This window comes from Halichoerus grypus, chromosome 3, assembly GCF_964656455.1.
Source record: "Halichoerus grypus chromosome 3, mHalGry1.hap1.1, whole genome shotgun sequence".
NCBI lineage: Eukaryota > Metazoa > Chordata > Mammalia > Carnivora > Phocidae > Halichoerus > Halichoerus grypus.
The window spans coordinates 113525894-113552304 of NC_135714.1; the positions used below are offsets into that span (position 1 = coordinate 113525894).

Genomic DNA, 26411 nt, shown 5'->3' on the forward strand with positions numbered 1-26411 from the left:
GATTACTGTGTTTTTAGCTATCTTGCTTAAATCAATTTAGATAATGATAATAATCAACGTGTATTGTCTAATTAAAGGAGCTGATACACTATCAATGGTTTTTGCTGTAGAGTTCAAAGCACTCTTAATCAATCTACTTAATTAGAGTTAAAGATTTTTAAACCAAACAAAATTGAGTTACTATTATTGTACATCTACCCTGTCAAAAATATTAGTGGTAGTTGACATGGTTGCAGTAGCCCACAGACTAGAAACTTTCTAGTGAACCGGTTGTAAATGTACCATCACCTTTGGGCGAAGGTGATTTTAAATTGCACATCCCACATACACACAAACACATGCAAGTATATAGAAATCTCTAAAAACGTATGGATCCTCTATCTAGAAGGAACCCAGGATGTTTCAGGGGATTCATTTCCTCATACAAAGCTATGTGAGAGCCATGGTATAGTGTCACAGTTGTGGAATGTACTTCTGGCCAAATAGAAGCTCCTATTTTCAAGGTTGTTAAGTCTTTTTTTTTTTTTTTTTAAGATTTTATTTATTTATTCATGAGAGACAGAGAGAGAGAGAGAGAGAGAGAGAGAGGCAGAGGGAGAAGCAGACTTCCCGCGGAGCAGGGAGCCCGATGCGGGACTCGATCCCAGGACTCTGGGATCATGACCTGAGCCGAAGGCAGACGCCCAACCATCTGAGCCACCCAGGCGCCCGGTTGTTAAGTCTTTTAATTAACAATAAAGTTTAGCTTGAAAACAAACTTTGAGCAATAAGTTCTGAAATTTTCACTGATAGTATATTCAGGGCTTTGCACAGTGCGTCAACTCTACTTGATCTTGGGGGGCATATTCCAGCTTACAAAATAAATTCCTTCTTTGCACATACCATTCTTAGTGAGAAAATGAGTCCTAATTTATTTTTAATCCATAGCCTCAAATTAGTATACGGTCTTTATCACAGCTAAAATAGAGCAGTATTGGTTACACTGGATTCTTAGGGGAGACGGTCACTATTGTTAAGTAACAAAAATTCAACCGAGTACATTTTTTTTAAATTTTATTTTATTATGTTATGCTAATCACCATACATTATATTATGCAGCCATCAAAAAAACGAAATCTTGCCATTTGCAACCGAGTACATTTTGAAGATCTAATTGGCTTTATTACATGATTCACCAGTTGGGCGGCATCCCATCTAGCAAATATAGGGGCCCTCTGAGGAAGTTTACAAAACGGAAGGTTTTTATATACGGAAGGTGGGGCAAGAGTTATTAGCAAAAGGAAAGGATTGTTCCAGGCAAGGCTGCTTTCCCTTAGGGGGATAAGAAAGGGGTCTTAACATGCAGATTACCTCATCTTCCTTTGGGGAAGGCAGAGGGCACTCGTGTCTGACTCACTGGTGCTAATTGCTAATCGAAAAGTTTCTTCTGACTGACAGGTTAACACTACATCTCTGGGGGAGGTTGAAACTGCATTTAGATTAGGTATGAGGCTCCAGTTTAGGAATTTGGTCTAAGTGATGTCAATTTAAACGATGGAAATGACAGGCAGTGGTTTTCTTCTTAATAGTAGTTAAGGGTGCTGGAATTGCGAAAGCTAGAATGTCTATGAAAAGAATATGTTCAACATATTCCTCTCTTAGAAAAGATCCATTTTACTCATTCATTGATGTCAATGTCTCTACCACAAAACTACGCTCACCAGTTTCTTACCTCTTCAAATACCCATGAATTTATCTTTTTTAACAAATATTTATTAATTGCAAATTACATTGTAATCATTACATACACATATAAACTGAACACTTGGCTTTATTATATATTTCTGGCATGAATGTTCTAAAGGATTGTTTGAGTCATTTATTTCACAAAGTTTTCTTTCTAAAACACTAATCAAGTTTATATATGAGAGCCACTTTCTCCAGATGAACTCTTGTTTTCTAGATATATTCTATAATCCCTTAACTCTGTCAAGATAGAATAAAAAGCATTTTGTTTGATGAGAGGAAAAAACAAAATTTAGCATGAGGATGTTGTGCATATTATGAAATAAATGTAAGAATTCAAGTTCATGCTGCACTAAGCTAGTATTATTGGACAAAAGACAACATATATTATATTAACAGAAGGCTTTCAGTCTTTTTATAATTCATAATAAATTACAGTGCTTAATCGTTTTTTCATTATATATAACTTAAAATTTAAAACCTGTCATTTTTTTGTGAAAAGGAAAACATTTACAATATGAACCATGTACAATTATATTTTAAAATATAAAAACAAATCTAATACTGTTCGGGGGGGGAGATAAAAGACAAATCAAGCAGCAACCCATATTTAATAGTTACCACTACTATGCTCATTGCTGGACTTTACAGTTAAACAGAAAAAAAAAAAAATTAGCAAGATTTTGAAAGAGAATCCTCAAAAATGGCTGAAGAATAAGATAGAGGAAAGTTAAAAGAATTGATTATTCAACTGGACAGATCTCTAATGGAGGCTTGCTTTTAAACGATCTTTCAGTTTCTGATACGCTTTTACTCAGGGAACAGAGGGCAGGTGTTTCTGACTTCTGTAAGGGGTAATGGGCTTTAACTCTTGTCTGCTAAATTCACTTTACATATAAAGAAGTGTCCTGACCGGGAGGCTCCTTAAACATTTGAGTGTGCTCTGGAGTAGGTTACTGATCTCAGCCTCTGGAAGTGTTTCACTGCCATGGAGTCTCAGTCATCTGGGATATTTGAAGGCTGTTCTTTCTTTCAGTCACAGAAATAAGGTTAGGTCACTTCATATGTTTATATATTTCTTTAGCTCCTGCGGTTCATACTGTCATAAAGTATGAAGGGTATTTTGCTTCCTGTAATGCAAGTATAGAAATGTGAATAGTCAAATTATTACAATGTCATTTTAATATATTATACCAAATTATTTTTCACCAAGCTAATTATACTATTATACATGGTATAAATAGGATATCAGTACTGATATTTATACAATTATTTTTGCAACATACATGCTTATAGTCATCAAACAGAATTTGTAAATGTTCCAAAGTTTAATATCGTACTTTACAAATTATCGAAGACAATTACAGGATTCCACAATATGAGGAAAAATACGCATCCTGGAACTTTCATCAAAAAATATGTTAAATGTATGCATACATATGTGTTAAATATATACACACATATATGTGCTAAACTATAAAAAGTAAATATTTGAATATCTCTTTTCCCTTGAGAGTGATTTTTTCATCCTTAGTTCAGACAATGAGATAAATGTCTTAAATGTGAGATTTCTGTGATTCACTATGAAGAATAAAGGCAGTGAATGAATAAGTAGAAGTAAAAAGAAATACTAACAGTCCTTTTCCTATTATTTAGATTTGACTGAAAGGAAAATCTTTCATCTCTATCAAGTGACCAGTTCCCTACCTATGCTGATGAGTAGCTAGGGGGAAAAATGCATTTGTGAATTGAAAAGAAAAAGCAGAAAATTTTCAAGTATGCTTTCATAATTCTGAAACATATGTAGAATACATCATAAAGCATAGAGATTCAATGTATTTGACCCATTCTCTCGAGCCTGAAATGCTTCAGCAAATGCATAGATTTAACAGTTAACACTGTGCAGTAACTGTCCTTGGCACTGACTCTAAAATGTAATAACATTGCTTTTTCATATATATATATATATATATATATATATATATATATATATATATATATATATATTTGTGTGCTACTTGTCCAACATTAACCCAGACAGCCCCCAAAGATAATGAGTATTCAGTATTCAAACTAGCTCTAAAAAGCCTTGAAACAAAATGTTTGTGACTCTAACTTAGTAGTAATATTTCATTTCCTCTAGTTTGTCTGGTCATACTTCACATTTGTGAAATTTGCTTTGGAAATGGAGGAAATCTTTCCTCCTCGTCCTACTTTGTTCTGATCTTCAACCTGAGCCCTTAACACCTGTCCCATTCAGATTTGCATTTCTGAATTAACAGATAGGTGGGAGAAGATAATTTAATAAAAGGCGAATATTTTATTCATACAACTGCTGGAAGAGGTGCACTTTAAATAAAAGCAGCACACCCGTAACTCTAGGCAGTAATTAAAATATGCATTTAAGCTTGTGTTTAGATTTTAAGATATCAAGTATAATGTGTGCTAAACTTCTGTGTTCTTAAAACTCTGAACTATTTTAATAATATAATTTCTTTTTGTATTTTGACTGAATCAAAGGAACATATCATATCCATGCTAATAGCTTTTCCCATAAGTAATCTTTTAACCTAATTAGAAATATTTTACTGATTTAAATATATATCGGGTTGACTAATTTCTGCATTATACTAAGATGTAGCTTTTCAGCATATTAATTTTTGCACATAATAAATTATAGGTTGAGGATAGGTCACTCTTGAGTTTCTTTTGTCCTCCAACTGTAAGTGTTCGAGATGTTTCCTATAAATTAGTTTCCTCTAAATGAGTATTTTAAGAAAAAACCTTCATCCTGTAAGTAATATCTCTAACTTAATTTGAGAAAAGTGGTATTGTTTATGGGGTGTTCATATTTCCTGGGTTGTCCAAGAAAACACAAGATTATGTCTTATGTAATTATTGATAGTGTTCCCTTTTACTCACACAATTTTTCAGGTTGAACAATAAATTATCTGGTCACTGTAATTATTTGTCCAATTCATTTTACGAACCTGAATTACTATGGTGCTTAATTATTTGAATTTACTGAAGAATTTTAAATTCTGATTGGTATAAACCAAATATATTTAAATCAGATATACTCAAGTTTATCATGAAACAGGGAATTTGAATTCAACAACATAGGAAAATAGGATTTGATTATTTAAAAAGACCAAATTTCTATTTGCTTTTATAGAATATTCTCTGTAGCATTATGACCAGGTAAGTTATAATAACTACCATGTAGTCCTGCGTTAGAGTTAACTCATTTTATAATTCATGTTGTTATATATTATTACAAAACAAAATATGTTTTGATTGTTTTCAATACTAGTTACTACACAGTACATGTATATATTCCTTTTCAACTTTATTTCTGTCAATGGTGGTGCCTGACTTTTACAATTTTAGTTGATGTGTCTGTTAAACCGTGGCCTAAGGAAGAAATCTTAGGTTGGTTGGTCACAAACTGAGCTTGTGAGGAGAAATAAATGAGAGAATCAGGGAAATAAATTAAGAAAAATATATAACCAGATAATCTACTTGAAATTAATGGAAAAATACCATAGACGAGGAATTGAACTGACCAGTATGTTCTATTTGTATAAAGAAAGCCCGAAAACAAACAAACAAAATCCAACTATTCACAGATTGAAACAATTCAGTTACGTTATTTATTTATTTATTTATTTATTTATTTATTTATTTATTTATTTTTTAAGATTTTATTTATTTATTTGACAGAGAGAGACACAGCGAGAGAGGGAACACAAGCAGGGGGAGTGGGAGAGGGAGAAGCAGGCTTCCCGCCGAGCAGGGAGCCCGATGTGGGGCTCGATCCCAGGACCCTGGGATCATGACCTGAGCCGAAGGCAGACGCTTAACGACTGAGCCACCCAGGCGCCCCATCAGTTACGCTATTTAGAGTAGTTCTTAATTTTTAATTCTCTCTCTATATATATATATATAATTTTATTATAGTTGATTTTACACAACCAAATTGCCTTTTATCACAATTGTGCACAATTTTCAGTACCTTTTTATCATATATCTATTATGTGTCAGATACTGACCTAGGAGTACAGTTTCTGTTCTGATTGTGCTCATTGCCAAATATAAAGATTATCGATAGGTGGGAAGAAATAACCATTATCATTATAAATAAATAAAATACTTAAAATCATAAAACCTAAATGATTGAATTTAGAAATTCTACTTCATAATTCAATACATCGTATAAGACTTGGCCAAATTCAATATCTTTTTCTCTTTTCACCTTTACCTTCCTTATAAGAAAACTGATTCCTTTTAGGGGATACATTTAGATTTTTTTTTTATTTTGTAGACATAAAAAGATTTGGTTTTTGCGTAATTTCAAAGATGAGATAAAGTAAACCTAGAAAATGTGAAGCACCCTTTAACTTTTTAATTACATAAACATTTTCTGGTACAGTTTTCTGTATTATATATTGATTTTATATATATATATATATATATAATTTAGAATTTATTAAACTAGACATATAACCAGTTGCTCATAGATATTATAAAGGATTGTTCTGGAATGTTTAAGGACCACACATTTTTTCCTATACTCTGATCCTGCATAAGTAGTGAAGTAGGGATTGTCTTCTATGTCCCTTTAAAAGGTTAGTCTCCACATTACTCGTGGTTGGTACATATAGTATACATCTCCCACGTGAAACTGATTTTTCAAAATATCAAAATTGTAATTTTTAGAAAGCCAAGCACCAGAGCAACTTTTCTCTATAACTATTAGAAACCAAGGTCATCACTGAAATATTTTGACACTACATGGGTCTGGTATAGGGACACAACTTATTTCCAACTGTATTTGTTTCTTTTTAAAATGACATGCAATTCTAAACTCCAAAACCCAGGCTCCTTTTCTTAGAGTATTTTTCTTTCTTTTTCACAGCACGGAAAAGGATATGCTAGTCAATTCTACAGGATTTACCTGAAGCAGCATGATTTGCACAAAGTCGACCAACAAAAGCATCAACTTTTCAACTTCATTATCTTGGCCATCCAGTTAGTTGTGTGTAACTGAGTTTTAGATTGCGGGCGGAGTCGTCGTGGCCAATTATAGGACCTAATTGCTCTCAGCAGGCCTGAGAAATGAGTTGAAATGTGCAGAACTGTAGAAACTTTAGAGGCAACTGATTTTGCCTCTCCGATCAGTGTGTGCCTGTTTACAGCACTATATATCTTTCTCTCTCCAAATGTCACTGAGCCCTTTAGATGTTTATATTCACCACGAGAAGCCAGTCATAAAGATAAAGGAAATTTGTGCATTATAAATGCAATATCACTGTTTTAAACTTGACTGTTTTATATTATTTTTGTGTGATCAAGTGTTCCCCAAACTATTCCAACTTTACAAGAGAGATTGTGATTATGTTCTTTTCACCTGTGGGTTCTTAAAAATGTTGTATTCTGAAGACCCACAAAATATCAAAGACATTCTGTAGTTTATACACCGTGTTGCAAAGTGTTTACTGTACTATTTCAAAGCTTCTAAATAAATATAAAATATATATATTATATTATATAATTTTCCTAAAATGTGGTACAACTCAGTTGGTTTTTAAATGGATTCATACAGTCCACATCATACAGTAAAGTAAAAGGTAATTCAGGGTCCCAAAGATAAACTTACTAAGAAAAAAAAATCATTAATAACTTCCTCCCAATTTTCATATCTTATTCAACCCTGTTTTTCCTTGTTGAAAAGGAAACGAAGCTCTAAGCTACAAAATTTTGTCAAGAACTCGTACTGAATTTTCAATGCCAAAGATATAGCTGTCGATGTTATCAAAAGAGCACTGAACATGTAATATCAAAATCTCTAACAATCTACATTCTTTCGATTCTATTTCTATGGCTTTGAATTTAGAATCATTTAAAGCTTTTATAAGGAATCTATAAATTCACCTGTATTTGTTGTTAGAAAAAAACAAAAACAAACACTGGGTGTCTGTACATTTTGTGATGTAAAATACGTCATTGAGATTACTATTTTAAGAAGTCCTCAACCATAGAACTCACTCACACAGAATTTTATTTTACATAGTTTTGCATAGTTTTGTGACTCCTAATAACACATGAATATAAAATCTATTTATAACTCTATATGAATATATAGAGATATATCAATATCTAAACTGGTAAAGAGTAACTGTAAGATATAAGGGATCTCTAAATTTAAAATAAATTAAATAAATTTGGAGATAGAAACATGGTATGTTATTGTTTTAGTATTATCTTACATGCGAGAGTTTTATAGCTTAAATATAGTCAGTGTTTTATTAATGAGAGAAATTCTTCCTGAGTCAGCCTTGAAAGATTAAGCTTGACTCTTACTTTTAGGTCAATGAAGTTAATTATTAAATTCATCAAGGTGTATTTTCCTTTCTTTTACATGTTTTTCTTTTTTTTCCTGCTGTTGTTTATTGCTTAACTAAGAGAGAAATTAAGAGAGAAAAATCGGAGAATGTGAGATAATCTTCTTAGCAAAAAACAGAATTCTCATAGCTCCCCTCTAAAAAAGCCTTCAACATATCTGAATGTTTGCCCAATCCAAATTACAGATCAATTTGGCAATATTTACCTTAATTGTCAACTGATCTTATGAATTCGGCGATAGTTTGAGCTGTGCTGTATTATTAAAGAACAGACTAAAACTTAACACATAACAAATGTTTCCCATCCAATTTTATGGTCATTTAAATAGGAATTATTTTCCTTTGATTTAACATTAAAATGCATACACATATTTATATGTCCTTGATATGTATATATTTGAGTGGCTTCCGGCATCACTCATTTGACTGTTATCAAATTATAGATATTAATATGTCATAATCCCAATCATTTTATATATTGAAATAATATGTATAATGTTCCAGCCTTTTGGGGACCCTTTAAAAATATGTAAAACTAATCCATCACATATGACACAAAAAGCACATGCATTCACGTCAGTGCAGCAGTAACATTTTCTCAAACTTCTGGCACTACTACATTAATATTTTGAATGATAGACTATTTTAGTAAGGATATGTTTCTATATAATTTAGCTGGAAAAGCGTCTGTTTGTTGTAATTGCTTTTTAAACAAGAAAATGATTTTCTTGTTGAATCACTCTGCTTTAATTAAAACCTTTCATTCATCATTTTACAATTATGGGGGAAAACACACATCCATCTGCCTTATCACATGCATTAAAAATGAGGATATACTCACTTCATATATTATGGTTATATTCATTCATTCAACCTTAAGAAAGTTTCTTTAATTATTTAGCCCTTTATGTCATTGTATATAATCTCCCTTGAACAAACTTCTTATGCCATATATTTATGCATTAGTTTTTTTATGTCATAGTAAGAGTTCTTCTAATTTGCATTTAAATTTTTAAATTATATCATTAATCTATAAAAACAAACAAGAAAAAACAAGGAAATTTTACCTAATTTGTGGGAAAAATATTTAAAACAAAATACTAAATGTTTAGTTATTAATCAATTATCTATTGCATCCAGAATAAATCAGAAGTTACAATAGAGTAAGGATATAATTTTAGCAAATTGGCTAAAATGTTATCTACCAATTGATGGGGGGACTATGAAACAGAAAAATGCAATCCACTAATAACAAAGGTTTCCAAGTAAGCATTTATTAGGTTAGCATGGAAAGGAATTTTAGATTAATTTTTTGTTTAATCTAGTCATCCTAATATCCAATCTTACATCATTTTATATTTATCAAAGGAAAATAATATCTAAATTATCAGACAATATTTCATCAATTAATTATTTCCAAAATGAATAATCATGATATTTACTCCTTGATAACATGGTTAGTTTTAGAGTAGTAAAAATGTCAAAATAATTTCCTGTGGAAACAGTGTCTTAATGTTTCAAAGGTATGTCAAAAGACAATTTTTAGAGATACTTTATCCACATGTAAAATTCTAATTTTTACCTTGTGAACATAATTCTGTGAAATCATTTTACATCTAATATTTAAATATCACATCAGAATTACTTAACAGACATAATGGTGTCACTATAAGTGTATCATCTTTCTTGGGAAATATAAAGGAAACATGTATATTCTGTTTTTTGAAGATATTAAATGCAATGCCTTTATCAAACATTGCAAATTAAGTACTACAGTAGAAGATTTAAATATTTTAATTACTCATCCTCTTGCTTCCTTTCTTAATAGTGTTATAATTTGCCGTCAGATTTGTAATGTAGAAACTCTCCTACTTCTCCAACAAGAGGAGGAACAAAAATTCTCACAATTCTCAACAAAAACTTTAATAATTGTATATGCATTGTACCATTTCACCTTACAAAAATTATTTGCTGGAGTAAATGTAATATTTAATATAATTACTCAGAATGTTGCAAATGTTAGGCAGGATAAAGAAAATTACGGTACTGACTGATAAGAGCACTGTTAATTGTCATTTCATGTGGTTTTCTTTCTCCACCCTCATATTTCTATGTGTGCTTTTAATACCCGAGGAAGTCAAAAATATTTAAAACATTGGTATACTTGATAATTTTTCTGAAAATCTTATATTTTTCATATTGCAGTTTCTTGGGTTCTTTATCTTTTTCAACTCCAATTTTGTAGTGGTAAAGGCTTTGCACTTAACATCCTTTTTATGTTCCTTTTTAACAAGGAAAAACAGAAAATGACAAAATTCCATATTTTTTATGCCATGGAGTAGTAAAATTATTTTATATATTGTTAGCTCTTCCAGGAATTTCCCTCTGCTAGGTCGAACAAAATCCTTATACAGTAATTTGTGAAACTACTGTTCAATAGAGTATTTTTTTCTTCTAAAACTTGGCATAGGTTTTAGATTATAGCATTCTATGAGGATGCTGGTAGATGGGTGCCGCCAGAGTATTGCAGGCAATAATATGACTAAAATTCTAATACCTTTAGTGTGCATGCATGTATTTCTAAACACTGTTATTTTTTAAGTATTTGTAAAATTAGAAAAATGACTTTTATTTCTTGAAAATTTGTCACATGCTTAGTTTGAAGTTTTACACTCCAGATGTTTTTGAGTTGCATGAAAATTTTGCATTAACGATGCAAATATTAAAATTTCACATGAGACTCAAAAATATCTGAATGACAGAACTCAGACTTCCAATATAGCCGTACATCATAGAGCTGAAAGTAAGCAGGGAATTTCAGCTCTAAACACATTTTTGAGACAGTTATCTGTGAGTGAAAACAGGGTATTATAACAAAAGATGAGTTTAAATCTTAACTATAGTGTTTGTTACTGTGAATGCTATAACAATACATAAGTAAAATGAGTGTAAATGTAATATATTATTTTATACTGCTGTATACATATGAAATAAATAAAACTAGGATACATATTATGCCATTTCTCCATGCATGGATCTTCCACTGACGCCTGTGGGAGCTTTGAATAAAAATCAGTGGCAAAATATGGCCCTAAATTTAAAAACAACTAATGCTGATTTAGTAATTTTAGTCTTAATATAACAGGTCTAAGGGGACATCTGTTCAAAACTGAGTCTCATTCGAAGAAACATATGCTAGGTTTAAAGGATTTCATGATATTTATACTTTTGAAAGTAGGCATTTAGTTCCATATGATTCTCATGATACCCACAATGAATATTTTAAATATATATATATTTTCCACCTAATGTTATATTTTCTTTTTAATTTTTTTGATTTGTAGTAATAGCAAGGGTCCACAAGGAATGATATTGAGAAGTTGTACACAGGATATGAACGCCTTCAAGCAATAAGAGGAAAACATTTTATCTAAAATTTTAGACAGAAATTATTTCATATTTAAAGTCAATGGAATCGTAAGAAAAAATAAAATACAGATAGGTATCATTATTCAAGAAGAAAGTATAAATTAAGGTATAGATTTTTTTATAATGTAAAAATAATCTGAATGAATCTTTCAGAAATTACAGTCTGAAACAGCTAAAAGGTAATATAGAAGAAATGTGCTTTGTAATCTCGTGTGTGGTTTATGTAACTGATTTTCTTGAGTTCAGACTACACATATCTGGACAGAAATTCATTTTATGAAGCAACAAGGGATAGGACTAGGTATTTCCTCTATTTGGACATCGAATACACAGGAATGATGATTCTCAATGAAATGTTGACAGCTATAACTACAAGTTACTTTGTTTCCCTAGACCTGTGCCTCCTATCCCTTACTTTTACCCTTTTTGGGAATCATATCACAGACTCTTCCATTTAACCAAGATTATCAATTTTCGGACATAAAAATTAAATTTTATTGAATTACACACCTATAGTAAGGTCCAACAATGAGGGGAGGTAAGGATGCATGGTAGTAATATCTGCCTTCATGAAAATTCTAGTTTGCCTTGAGAACCAAAGAAATTATAGGAAAATACTAAATAATTAAATGGTCAGATAATGAAATAATCAAATTTGTGGTCAAAACCCAACTGTGGGTCACGAGAGTAAGTCAATGTATTAAGATGAGAACATAAAAACAAAACTATAAGTAAATAGAATAGAAAAAATGTAGAGTAGAAGAATATGAAAGCACATCACTCATGGTAAAAACAAACAGTTCTTTGTGAAACATTTCTTCCAATACATGTGTGATATAGGTCCCAATGTGAAATATATTTCTTGCTGTGAATCATTGCCCAAGTGTTTGAAAAGCACTGCACCATATGATCACTATTTCAAATTTAAATTTATTTAATGCTGTAGAAAGTCAGGGAAGATCTTTTCAAAAAGTTCTTTCGCATCTGAGTCTTGATCTTTACCTTTGTAAAATATGAAGTACACTTAGCTGTAAAAAGTCTTATGAGAATTCAGTAAACTGACAAATGTGAAATGCGTAGCAACAATGCTAATGCACATTAGGTGGTGTATTTTATTATTAATATCACTTTCAACTCTTTACCCCTATTCTTGATTACCAAAAGTATGGAATACAGTATCCAAATGGAAATCATTCCTTTCTCAACACTCCAGACTGCTTTCGAGTTGTATTTAAACAGTGCTTATTGCACAATCTCAAGATGCAAGTTGACTTGCCTTTGGTTTCCACTCATCAGCTCAGTTCACCTTTGCCTCTCTATTTATTGGTGGTTTGGAGTCCAGGAAATAAAACTCACAGCTGCTGAGTTCCAGTCATTTCCCTTTGCAACTCTCAAATAGCCCTCTATTCCTACTATTGAAAAATATATATGTATGATTGCACTAGGATATATTTACCTGATTTTTCCCCCAATCCCCAATGTGCTTTTTGAATAACTTTCTATTTCCATGCAAATAAATGTTTGTTGGAGTTACTGAATAATTGACAGAATGATATTTTTTGCATGTGATTTATAAAACGAATTTGGGCAGTGTGAAATAACAAAAATTCAACAGAGTAAATTTTAAAGATCTAACTGGCTTCATTGAACAATTCATAAATCAGGCAACATCCCATCTAGCAAGTAGAAGAAAGCTCCAAAGGGCTACCGAAAGGGAAAGGTTTTTAAAGCCAGACAAGGGAGTCATAAACAAAATAAAGGATTATTTCAGGCAAGGTCACTTCCCTTTGGGGAATAAAAGGGTCTTATTATGTGGGTTACTTCACTGGCACTGAGCAGAAAATTCCAGACTGACTGATTAAGATTGCATTCCTGGGGAAGGTTGAAACTGCAATTAGGTTAGGAATAAAGCCCCCATTTGGTGATGTGGGCTTAGCAGAAGTGACTCCATTTTGGACCTGTGGTTTCCTTTTTAACAATTCCTTCCTTTTGATCAGACTGTCAGCTTGACTGAGAGATGTGATCAAAATTTAAGGCATTAGCACCACTCTCAGCTACCACTTGGCAGCTTCCGTTGTTTCTTTTTGTGGTATCCATAGGTCACGGTTCCAGGGTCATAGTCCTTAAATTTGTCATTCTCTTTGCTTCTTTTCTGGAATTCTAGTCTTAGGGAGATAATTTTCTTGGTGGTTAGCAGCTGTGAACATATATTTAAGGCTTTTGAGAGAATACAATACACTAGGGAGATTATTACGATTATAATAGGCAGGGTATTTTTAATGTTTGGAGTGCACTTTGGAGCCACGGTCCCCAAAAACCCAAACCAATCAAAATCAAATAAGTCAAAGAAAGACCCCACTAAAGGAGTAACCTTTTTAAGCCAAGTGGTTTGCTCAGTGATCTTATATGCCTGAGTTTCAATTTCCACAGAAGTGTTAATCCAAGTGCAGCAGGTGGTGCTGGCCACAGCACAGACGCCTCACTCAGCTAAAAGAAAATCGAGGGCCATCTTGTTGTCAAGAACAACCTTGGTCAGAAAGTCTAAGGATCATTGTTGGGTAGCTCTTGTCTTAGCAATAGATCCTATGCTACCTTCAAAAATTAAGGAGAGGTTTCTGATCATATTCTCATTTACATTTTATCCCTAACCAGGGAAGTATGGCCCTGCCAAAGGAAGCAAATCCTGAGTCATGAACGCCTCCTGGGAGGTCTTTTCTAACTAGATGGTGTAAATTCAGGGGAGCCGACTAATGAGATGTCTTAGTTAGTTTGTGAAAAATTCGGGGCACAGTTGGATAACCTAAGAGGCATTGCTCAGTTATGCACCAGTCATCTAGGTATTCAGGTCCAAAGAGAATGATAAACACCATAGACAAAGACAAACCCAGTTAGGGCACAAACCATTCTCGTTAAGGAGGTACTATTAATGGATTCATTCATAGAGATTAATGCATTTGCCGCTTCAACCCAGGGGTCAATTAGGTTTTCAGCACATTCAGAAAGTAGATCTCATAGCCTAAAATAAAGAGTTGTTCTGAGTACCTTGCAAAGACGGGTGATGCTGGAGAGATCTCTTAGTGATCGGGCAGCAGATCTGATCTAGATACTCATGGGAATGTGAGAGTGTGATTGTACAAAGATTTACATAGGCATATGAGTTTAATTGCATAAGTACGGTTATAATTGGAAAAGGGAAAAAACAAGGCACTTGATGTTCTGTCACAAAAGTTGAACGTAGTAAAAGACTTCTAAGGGACTTACTGAAGGTCACCCCCATTAGCAATGGTCTAGGAAATATGGATGAGGGTATTAGCTTTCCAGGCCAATGCTGGAATAAAGAAAAGAAAGAGAAGACGAAAAACTTTCATATTCTGTTAAAGGGTGCAGTTTTGATCTGGTGTCTTGGGTGGAAGTAGTCTACAGATGCCAGGTACAGCCTTCTCGTGAGCTGTGTACTACAGGCTCAATGTCTTCCAGTTTTGCAGCAGTGTCGGTGATTGAGAATGCTGATAATGTCCCTTCCACTGGCGCTCAAGAGGAGTCCTCTGATGATGATGTTTCCAGAATATCCAGTCACCAGACTTCAGACAATGGCCAACAAACAGGGATCCTTTAAATTGGGATCTGGGAAGGCTTCTTTAACCTATTGATACTCTTTAGCATAAGACATTAAATACTTACAGTAGCTAGCCATACTAGCATGACAACGAGGGAGCGGCAGAAAGTTGCATACCAACAGAAATTGGTGTACAGTGACTAGCTCATGTAGACCTAGTCTATGTTTCCCAAAGGGGGTCTGAGAACAGTCAGCGAGGCCAGAGGCAATACTATAGGTCAAGGGAGTCCAGTAGTTTCAACAAGTGTAGAGATTTTGAGTTTGACGATCCCATTAGTTTTCTCGACCTTTCCTGATGATTGAGGATGATGGGGCCAAGTAATCATTCCAAGAAGTTTGCAAGGTTTTCGTTAAGGCTCATATGATTTGTCCAGTGAAGTGGGTGCCTTGATCACTGGAGATTGCAGAAGGTCATCCTCAAGTGGGAAACACATTCTCTAATAATTTCTTTGCCACTGTGAGAGCATCAGCTTTGTGCCAGGGGAAAACTTCAAACCATCCAGAAAACTTACAGAAAATAGTAAGTACATATCGATAACCCCCACTAAGTGGCAACTGAATGAAGTCCAGCTCCAGGTGCTCAAAAGAACGAGAAGGAGTAAGTCTGAGGTCCCTTGGGACAAAAAGTAGTTTCTCCAGGATTATAGACCTGACAGGTTCCATGTTGGTAGTAAACTGTTTGCACAATTTTATAGAAGTTGCTACACCAATGTCTATTCATAATTTGAGTCACCTTAAAGGCACCATGGTGAATAAAGGAATGCAAAAACTGAGCATTGGGGTTTACTAGAGAGCCAAGAAAAACCATCATCTTGGGTTTTCCATAGCACCAACTGTTTATTTAATTTACAGCCATTATTTGCCCATCTTATTTTTTTCTGATTCAGGAGCAGGCAATTGCTATGTTACAAGAACATCAAGATGACAAAAGTCTGGCAATGAGGGGTTATTTTTTGCTGAAGCAGAATGGAGTTTGCAACCTGAGTTGCAACTTTTATATATTCTATTGTTGCTGTCTGTACATGAAAGTTAGCTAGGGCATTTCCCTGATATTCAAGTTCAGTCCTTGTAATGTGGGCCTCTATTTTGATGACAGTAATTTCAGAAGGTAAAAGAGTAGCAATAAGAAGTTCATTTACTCGTGGTCCTTTTTTTGATTGGGGTCTCAGAGGACATAAGAAAACCCCTTTGTTTCCATAACATCCCCAAATCATAGATTACCCCAAAGGCATACTGGCTGTCAGTATAAATATTAACAGTTTATCCTTCTGATAACTGGCATGCTCTGGTAAGGGCCTGGGGCTCTGCTTGTTGGGTTGACTTAGCTAGTGGGAGATTCCCCCTTTCAATAGTCCTTGTTGGATAGTAACCGCATAACCAGCTTTGAAATTTCGTTCTTTATTTCTACAGTATGACCTTTAAACACACAAATTTAAATCAAGATTAAAGGGGTGCCGTGTAAAGCTTTAGTATTCAGTATCTGTTCTATTGAATGGATTTTTTTTCCCCCAGTGGTTCAAATTGTCGACTTCTTGAAGTTGTCATTTCTTAGCTTGGCAGACCCTGTTCTCTAGAGCTGTCCTTCGGTTGTTCAAAATTGTTTTATTTTCTTCTTTTCTCTTTAATTAATCAAAACTTTTATTTCCTTATGATGAAAATGAGGTTTTTAAATTTATCACCAAACTAAAGCAGTTCATATTAACCTGTGACTAAATTTGTGTTTCTAAAGGGGCACTTATATTTTAAAGGAAATATATTAATCCATGTAAAAACTTCTATTGAGAATATTGTATTGATGAAGACACTTTTTATTTTGCTTCATCTTACATATTCACTTTTCTTTGAGAGCAGTTGCTAATCATTGGGTCATTGCTCACCCAGTCTGCCTGGGAGTAAAAAATATTTAAAGAGTCTATTCCAGTATTAGATATAATAATAATTAAAAGATGAAAATAAATGCTGCAAATAATAAAGCATTATGATTTAGATGATGTTATGAGATAACTCATAACAATAAAAACAGAAAAAAAAAGAAATTGGGATAACAAGGGACCCACTGTTGTTGTAAATCACTAGCTACGAAGCAAGTGAGCACAAGTAACTTACAGACTGGACTACTAAAAATGGAGGTGGAAGGACAGAATCTAGAGACAATTCAGAAAGCAAATAGATGGTACTTCCTCCCTAGTTAGGTGGTCAGCTGACTGATGAGGGAGAGGGAGAAGTAACTATGACTGGGAGTTTTGGTTTGCCTGAGTGGATCATGCTGCTTTCAAACAAGACAACACAAAAGAAAGAAAAGGGTAATCTTATTTGTAGGAGGGCTTGCTAATTTTCTCTTTATCATTCAATTTTTGCAATGCTTGTTATCCAACTGGAACCCTAACTGCATTTTTTTAAACATATTCAGAAAATTTTAGATTTTTACCCTTATATCAAATGATAGTTTCTCTACTGTATTTTACTTCATTCTCTCGGTAGTAATTCATTATTATGACCATTTAAATTAAAACTCTTAAGTTGAATTGTTTCATTGTGTTTATTTGGAAATAATTATATAAATATGTAATATGTAAATTAGAAATATTTTTAAAGGTTTTCTTTTTTTCCCTTGTGCAACTTTGGCTAGTGTTTATGCCCAAAGTGGTCTTGACTAACTTAAAAAGGACGCAGATTAAGTCAAAATCTCTGGCTTTTTTTGTGATGTGCATGACACTACATAATGAAGAGAAAGACATATAAATAAAAATAAACAAAAATTATTTACAATAATAACTGTAAAAAAGCTATTTATCTTTCCTTTTCAGCTGTTTAAATAACATTTTCAGCAAATATTTTTGAACAAAACCATAATACCTTCATGTTGTTTGACCTATATTCATCAACTCCCATCTAAACTCTATTAGCAAATAATTTTACTTTCTATGTTTTTATTTTTTAAGTGGACCCCACAGAATAATAGACTTTTAGTGCAGAGCAGTTTCTTGAAAATATTCTGGTCCTTAACCTACCTATGAAGCAAATGAGACAAATATAGACCAACTATTGGAAAAACATAACCATAAACATAAGGTCCAAACCCTTTCTCTTGACTGAATTCTTAACCTGTGCCAGGCTACATCTCTAGTCTCTGTGTCTTATTTTAACTTGAAATTCTAGGAGTAACTATATTTAAAAATATAAAAATAAGCTATAGCATCTAGAACTCCACTTTATATTTTTAAATTTCAATGCTCTCCCTACGCCACATGCTCATTTCTAAGGATGATTCTCATGTAGAAGGCACCATGAAATGTGGCCTAAGAAACTAAAGACAGTTCTGACTGTCCTTTTATGATTTATATTTAGAATAAAATGTTGTTTTAATATATGCTTTTTTATTCCTCTTAACCAACATGTTATGTTGGCAGTGAATAAGCAAAGCTAGAGTCAGACAAATAGGAGTATATCTCCCAGAGAAATCCTATTAATAACTACTACTTCACCAAGAATAGGTCTGAATAACCTGACTTCATAAAATCATCATCATCCCATCTAATAAATTCACCCAACTTAGCTCAACTTACTTTAACTAATTTAGTCAGAGTAAGAAGGTAGGTAAAGGGTAGTTTTAATCGTCACCTACCCACCCTGTTGGTGAGAGAGAGATTTCCACCCTAGGGTTTTGGGGATGGGCAGCACAGAACATCTGACACTGGAGAGACGGACGAAATTGACAACAATTTAAGAGTCACATCTTCTCACAGGCTGGGGGAGGACACCACACAAAATATAGGGCCACACTACCAGAGGCTATAAGAAGCAGGCTTTTTTTGGTATCAAGAGGGAGGGGTTCTCCTTGGTGCCTGCTGGAGGATGTGACTAGAGAGAATTCAATGGAGCTCGCAGGGAAATGAAATCACACTTCTTAAAAACCAACTGTGACCGGTCCCCCTGATAAGCAGAGCTGTTTGGCTAGGGGATCTTATCTTCCAGAGGAGAATGAGGAAGGTGAGGTTAGACCATTCAAGGCACTCCTAGATAAGCCAGATGTCAAGGTAGCACATAATATTGGGCTTTAATTTTAGTCCTTATACTGTAATTGACTCCTTGATGTCTTGACACCAATTTTTACCTTGGTGACGAACTGAGATTTCTAGGTAGTAGAAGTACCTCTCCAGGACATGAATTAGACACTTGACCAGGAGGAAGACAGTGTGAGGAGAAAAACAACTATTTTGAGTTGCTGCCTAGGCATTTCACAGTGCGATAAACCCTGCTCTTGCACAGAGTCTGGCCATGTGGATAAGGACCTGAGCTTAGGATTCCCCCCAGAAGTTCCCACTTTGCTTTTCTTGGGGCACCTTTTAAAATAACCACTTAGAATTAAGCCAGAAAAGTCAGTGACATCCTCTGCAACCATCTTCTAGGTGCTTGCTACCCTGTCACTCATGGCCTGGGACAGGGGTGTGCCCTTTCCCTGGCTCGTTGACCCCCTCCCTGAGATTTGTAAGTAATAAATCTTATGACTTTACTTCCTTTGTGTGAGTGTATTGAAACTGTGTTTTTGATCAAAATGACCGTGGGTTCATTTCCCCAAAGTGGGTGCTTGGATACTGAAGGAGATATCTGTCAACCTTGTGTGGGTGGCTTATGCCTCTTCACTCAGCAGATCATAATCTGCATATTTTTAATTTAATGCATCAGCCATGGGCCCCCCAACACAGAGGGCCGCATAGTGAGGTGAACTTCAAAAACATAAACTTCAGAGGTGTTCCCTTTACGGCCAATAAAGGAAATTGAGGAACCTGTGTGGCGCTAGTACAGAGATGCGTGTCCTCAGGCAATGTGGATTTAGACTAATCCATGCCTGTGGCAATAGCAGAGGGTTATTTCCTTTCTTTGGAATTCGTTGAAGGGGCCATTAAGTCTGTAACTTAAACTGGCTGCTTGGGGTCTACAGGGGACATGGAAGTTGTATTGAATGTCTTCTTTGAGAGCCCAACACTGTCTGTTTTGAGAAGTCAAATGAACGCCTTGGTCACCATCAATAATCTCTGAAATTCCGAAGGGGAGAATAGGAGTGTCCTGGTGAGGCCGAATTGTACCTTAGTACACATAGTGACATCTGTTCCCTTGATTTATATTTCAGGTCTCTGTAAGACAAGAGGTTCCCAGAGTCCTTGACTTCCAAGGGAGCAATTCTTATAAAATACACCAAGAGTTTAGAAAAATGTACATATGGAGCCATTTTCTGGCCAGGGTGTCCGGTGCTAAGATGACGGCCTGATATATGGTCAGCTGTGCTGACCCTTACTTAGATCCTGCATTTATCAGGGACTTCCTGGATAAGGAATGAAAAGCAGCAACATTCCGCCAGGTTCCATCATATATAATGGTGGCGATATGATCGATAAAGTGGTAAACTCCATCAATTATGCACTAAGTTGCTCCTACGGGGCTCTCCATGTTGCTAAGGGGTCCTGGGAGAGGGTTGACCTCCTCTAACACCATGGCATCTGGTGAGGATCTGAGGAGAGGTGAGGCTATACCTTCCAGCAGATGGGATGTGTCAGAGGTTCAGATTTGACTCCAGCCTGTAGAACGGAGGGCTTGAAACTGTGCACAACTTGTGAGTTCTGTTTCCATGACCCAAGGCATAATGGCCAACGTGGTCTGGAAGAATAGATGCTCAGGGTCTGTGAGAGACTGTTCACAGAGGAGCTCAGTATGTGGCCAACAACTACCACTGCTAGTTGGTTTGCTAGTTGGGCAATCAAGCCCCATGATTTGGAGATTAGCCCCTTGGCCTGCTGGTAGCCAGCAACACTAAGACAAGCCCAGGCACGATGGCTGGGACAGTTTCATTAAGACAACAGTTGTGTCACTTTCTCCATTATTTGGGGAGGGGCTGGTACCCCATGTTCTTTCCCCTTCTTTTTTTTTTCATCAGTGCCTGGTCCATGGGTTGCCAGAAGTATATACCCTTGGAGCACAGTAAAATACTTGGGATAGCAGCAAGGGAAACAGCAGCACAGGGAATGGGGAAGGTAGCTACAGTTGCCCAAACAACTCATACTAAATGACTTAGGTGCCATGATTAATTCTCGCTAGAGTGGTCATCTCCTTCTTTTCCACGAACCTCATAATGAGCCATCCCTGGATTGTCCCTGAGGGTGGACAATCACAACAATGTCCAGATGGCTACCCCAAGTAGCTGGTGATGGTTCTCAAGTTAGATGCAGTGACCAGAGAGCTCTAGATTATCCTTGGTAAGTGAAACTGAAGCACCAACTGGCCAGGTAAGGTGCTGTGTTGTCACTGCTTTCACAGGCAGGAGTCCCAGAGACGCCTGCCAGATGTAGACCGACTCCAACAGAGCATCATGCTGAGGTATAGTCAATTAACAACAGTTCTCTTCTTTAGGACAAGAGCATTTTGCAGTGGGAGGGGAGGGCAATGCCTACTAAAGACAACACAGTACCCAATAGGCGAAAGTGCAAGTCCACCAGCAATGACAGTTTGGTCCCAGGCAGCCTTCCCTTTATCATGAAACCATTTAGTTATCCAAGAGCAGTTAATTCAAACTGACCGGGTGTCCTTGGTCATGGTTGGATCATCGTGTAAAGGGTTGTTTTACTTGCCTCTTAATCACCCCTTTGCCGAGGGAGAAATATCTGTCCTAGAGTTATGGGGTGGGAGACTATGTAGCACCTAACACTGGACAGAAGAGGCCAACAACAATTTATTAGTCACAGAGGGTCACAGCCCAGGGTGGAAGGTAGCAGGAAGGATGTTGCACATGGCCACATGGGACTGCACTCAGGAACAGAGTGAACAACCAGGGGCTGTGTAGGAGGCAGGCTTTGTAGTATCAAAGGGGTGAGGTGTGCCCTGATTCTGGTGAGATAGGATTGGCTTGTTCTGTAAGTGTGTAGGGAACTGACACCCACCTTCACCTGGCCCCCCTTTTAAGTAGGGCTGTCTGTCTAGGGGATCTTATCTTTGGGAGCAGAGTGGAAAGAGAAACTTGGGAGTTAGGTTATTTGAAGTTTTCCTAGTTATGCCAGATGTCAAGACAACACATATATTGGACTTAATTTTGATTATACCGTAAGAGTGAGCAGTATGCTGTTGGAAAGGACCCAAATCCCTGAGAGCCCTTGAAGAATTTAGGTCTTAGTCAGCCTTGCTTCAAGCCAAATTTGTCAGATATTAAGCTTAGGTTCTTTGAGAGGTTTTCTATATTGTCTTTCAAAGTAGAACATTTTCCAAAGTAGAAACTAAACTTTTTATGAACATAGGTCCCCCAGCAACTATGGAAACTTATGGGAGGGTCTCTTTGTCATCAAGTTCTAAAATTTCATAGCATCACATAATGATGTAGATCTGTTTCCATCCAAATTTCAGATACTTAGTAAGCTCTTTCCATCTTTAAACCCAAGCTTTCAGTTTTTGGAAATTTTCTTGAATTATTGCTTTCATCATTTCTTCCCTTATTTCTTTTCATCTTTTTTTATCCCTTATTATTTGGATATTGAACCTCCTCTACTGACCTACCAATTTTCTTCACTTTTACTTCCCTACTTTCTACAGTTCTTTTAATCTACTTTCTCAGAGATGTTCTTATGTTTATCTTCCAAACTTTTATTTAGCCTTTTATTTCATTGTTTTATTATTATTTTAAGTCTAAGAGTTCTTTATGTTTTCTCAATATTCCTCTCTAAAGGTATTTTGAACCCTTTTCACTTAGGCAATATTTTCTCTTATTCACCTGAAGATATTGATGATAGCTTACATTGCATTTTATTTTCCCAGAATAGTGTCTCTTTCCAGGAATGTACAATAGAGATTTTTTTTTTTTTTTTTTGCAAATGTCTGGTGATACTTAACTGTGTGCCCATAATTAAGAACAATACTCTAAAATGCTGAAGGTAGACTCTGTCCTTGTGTGGAAAGCTTGTTGAGTATGTTTGTCTATAGGGTGATCTTTCTGGATCATTTAATTAAGGAAACCCCAATGTCAATATGTTTGGTATATTTTTCTTCTTAGGCTAGTTAGAGATATCCAGAGAAATGCTTTCAGGTCTTCTGCCTGGAGGTATAAGCCTGAGCACTTGCATTCTGAAAGTTAATTGGGGGAAAGATGACTGGGAGACTCAAGAGCCTAAGTTTTCTGGGTATGATGATCTCACATTAAACTGTACTGTCTGCCAATGTAGGCACCTCTGTTTTAACCTCCTTAGAGAATAAATTTCCTGTCTTCTAACCAGAGGGGATAATTGATCACCTACATATGCACAGTCGATGAGAGAAACCTGGGAGTCTAATTGCTTCTCAATGACATTTTTTGATCCTTCTTTTTATTTTTATATTCACTCCCACTTCAGAACTAATTTGTTCTATTAATTCCTTAGCCTTTGGAATATTCTGTGGGATAAATCAGATTTTTTTCTTCATAGTTTTAACTTCCAGCTCAAGATTACATATTTTTAAAACTAGTAAGTCAATAGCAACTTACTGATCCACTTCCAAACTTCCAAAATGTTGTTATAGTTGTTTGCTCACTTGGTTTCTTTGTCTTTTACTTGTTCTTGTAGGCTTTTCCATAGAAAATGTTCTTTTCATTTCTGTGAAGTTTTATGAAAAGCTAAGGCTTGTGCATGAATTCATCTCCTCTCTCTTTTTACAGGAAGCTTAAAAATAAGCTTTCACATAATGAGCTAAGTCTTATAACACAAAGTCATGAAAAAAATCTGCTCTTAGATTATTGAGAGTTTGTGGGATTCTTGCTAGAAGTACATATTTCTTTGTTGTTAGAACCATGCAGAAAGCCCAGATATGCTTCACATTTGGTTACATTTGGGAATTAATACTTTAAATGTAAGATATACATAATTCTCTCATTATATATCAATAAATGAAATTATAAAAATGTGATATGCAATTTCTATTTTCCCAAATGTGAGTATTACAATGATTTATTTTTCACTTTTGGTTTGTAACAAGCTTATCATTATCTTGAGTTTTAAAAATTTTAGGTTGATAATGGTAAAACCAAATAGATGATATACATTGTTATATTTGATATAGATTAGAATGGTGATTATTTATTCAGTTGTTTTTAAGGTTATAATTATGTATGAAAATACAATTTGAAACCTGATAGTGCTTTTCTCTTACATTGGTTTATTCACCACATTATTCTACTTCGAATAGTGCCTGAAATTAGTGTCCAAAGAGTATCAGGCAACTTGCAAGCTTTAGTACTTGAGGTCAATTTAATTACACTGTGCATGACAGAAACTAGGCCATTTGGGTATTGCCTTTGCCACCAGCAATTGACACCTGAGTGTTAATGAGCCAGTAATTAAGAGCTGGCACATACAGACACATTTTACTGTTTGGGACTAGGATAACCATATGCTACATAACTTCGGTGCTAAGTATTTTGTTAGCTTCAGAATTTACACAATTATGTTTGTGAGTTTTTTTTTTTTTTTTTTAATCTTCCTTTGCCATGTTAAAAAAAAAAAAAAAGATTAACAAAGAGTTACTTTAAAGATTTAAAATAACCATACTTGTCATTTTCAAGTTAAGAAACATTCAAAAACTACTAAGGTCATATTTGGAGAGCAGGTATTTAGAAAAAATATATTTGTGGAGGGGCAATTACTTTCAGTTTAAAACCACATCTACAGGATTTATATTTTGAAAAGTCTTTTGTAATATAACAAAGTACCAAAAGCAACTTAACATGGATGTAATATGTAGGGTACGCAGCCTCCAGGATGGCCCATAATGATTATCACCTCCTGGTTGAACTCTTGAGTACTCCCATTCTCCTGAAGGTAGTTGAACTATGGAAGCCACTTCTATGGAACAGAATTTGGTTCTGGTGTTAGATTATAAAAAAGGTTATGTTTTCCATCTTGGGAATCTTCTTATACACTCTCTCCTTCTCTTTTGGATTGCTTGCAGAGATGTGGAGGCAGCTCTGTGGTGAGACCCATGTGGCTCGAGACCGAGGTCCATCAACAAACACATGAGTGAGCTCTGAAGCAGACACCCTTCCCCAAGTTGCATCTACAGAGGAGACCACAGCTTCTGCCAACAGCTTGAGTGCAATCTCAAAGGAGCCCTTAGTCGGAGGTTCCCAGTTAATGTGCTTTGAATCATACAAATTTGGCGTCTATTGTTTTCCAGCAACAGATAACTAATACAATATGGAAGTGGCAATCCTATCGTCTGCCACAGCAATATGAATATTGATTTTTCTGATGTGATGTGTATAACCAAACAATATGTATAATGTACATGCATCATGTCTTTGCTTTCCTCTCCAAATTTCCTTTCTTCCTCTTCTCCCTACCTCACCAAAAAAGTCCTCATCACTTTCTTGATTAATCTTCTATTGGTTTAAAAAAATAAAACTGTTCTCATCAGATGAAAAATGTATTAACTTTTGTGAATTTTAGTTGTGGGAATTACTTCTAATTTTCTTCTTTGAAAGAGTTTGCTTTTCCATCGAACCCTCTGTAGGACATAGAGCCTTTTATATGCAGATTGATATAATTATGCTTTGAAATAGCTTTGAATTCCCTGTAGCTTAAACTGAGAACATGAAAGGCCAAATGTTATATCGAACTGAAGGATATAAAAGTGCACGTACATCAATCCAAAATGAGATATAGAAACGAACAGCTCTTTACACAGTGATGTCAGTTTTTGACAGATTATTGAAGGATCTTTATAACTGCAGACACTGCTTTGGGTAGCATGAAAACTCTGCCTGGGGATAGTCTTATCAGTCTGTATTTTTTATTCTTTCAATACCAAAAGGTGAGTAGATGTTAAGTGAAACAAGAGAAATACTTTCTGACAAAAGCTTTAACTCTCTTCCCCAAAGATGACATCTGGCCCCAAATGGTAAAACATCGTGTGACGCGATGATAGAATCATCCACCCAATCTGTCACGCTAGAGGTGGCAGCCTGGATGAGGAGGTTACATTTTAGGAAGTCGACAGAAAACCCACTTGGCAATCGTCACCTCCGGAGAGATCCCAGTGACAGACAAGGGTCTCTTCTGCACAGGAGGGGAGTTTATTGTGCCGGTGACAGACATGTCAAGAGGATTTAAAGCGCCCACATTCTTCCTTATAACTAGCAGGAAGATAAAAGGATAAAAAGAACCCAGTGAATTTTTGTACGTTCCAAACCCTTGAAATCAATACCATGTTTATTTACAAGCAGATTC

The 26411-nt window shown here is 35.2% G+C and overlaps 1 protein-coding gene across 2 annotated transcripts in view; it reads left to right on the forward strand.

Moving 5' to 3' along the window:
• Positions 1–25607, forward strand: part of PCDH10 (protocadherin 10) — a 60589-nt gene extending 34982 nt beyond the window's left edge. Inside the window, exon 5 of one of the 2 annotated variants that reach the window (XM_036105927.2) lies at positions 25135–25607. In XM_036105927.2, coding sequence (XP_035961820.1) covers positions 25135–25202 — 68 coding nt within the window. In that variant the 3' untranslated portion in view covers positions 25203–25607. Of the gene's footprint in view, positions 1–6643; positions 10274–25134 lie in introns of those variants that run through there. The other variant, XM_036105928.2, reaches the window with a different exon arrangement.
• Positions 25608–26411: the final 804 nt, after the last annotated feature.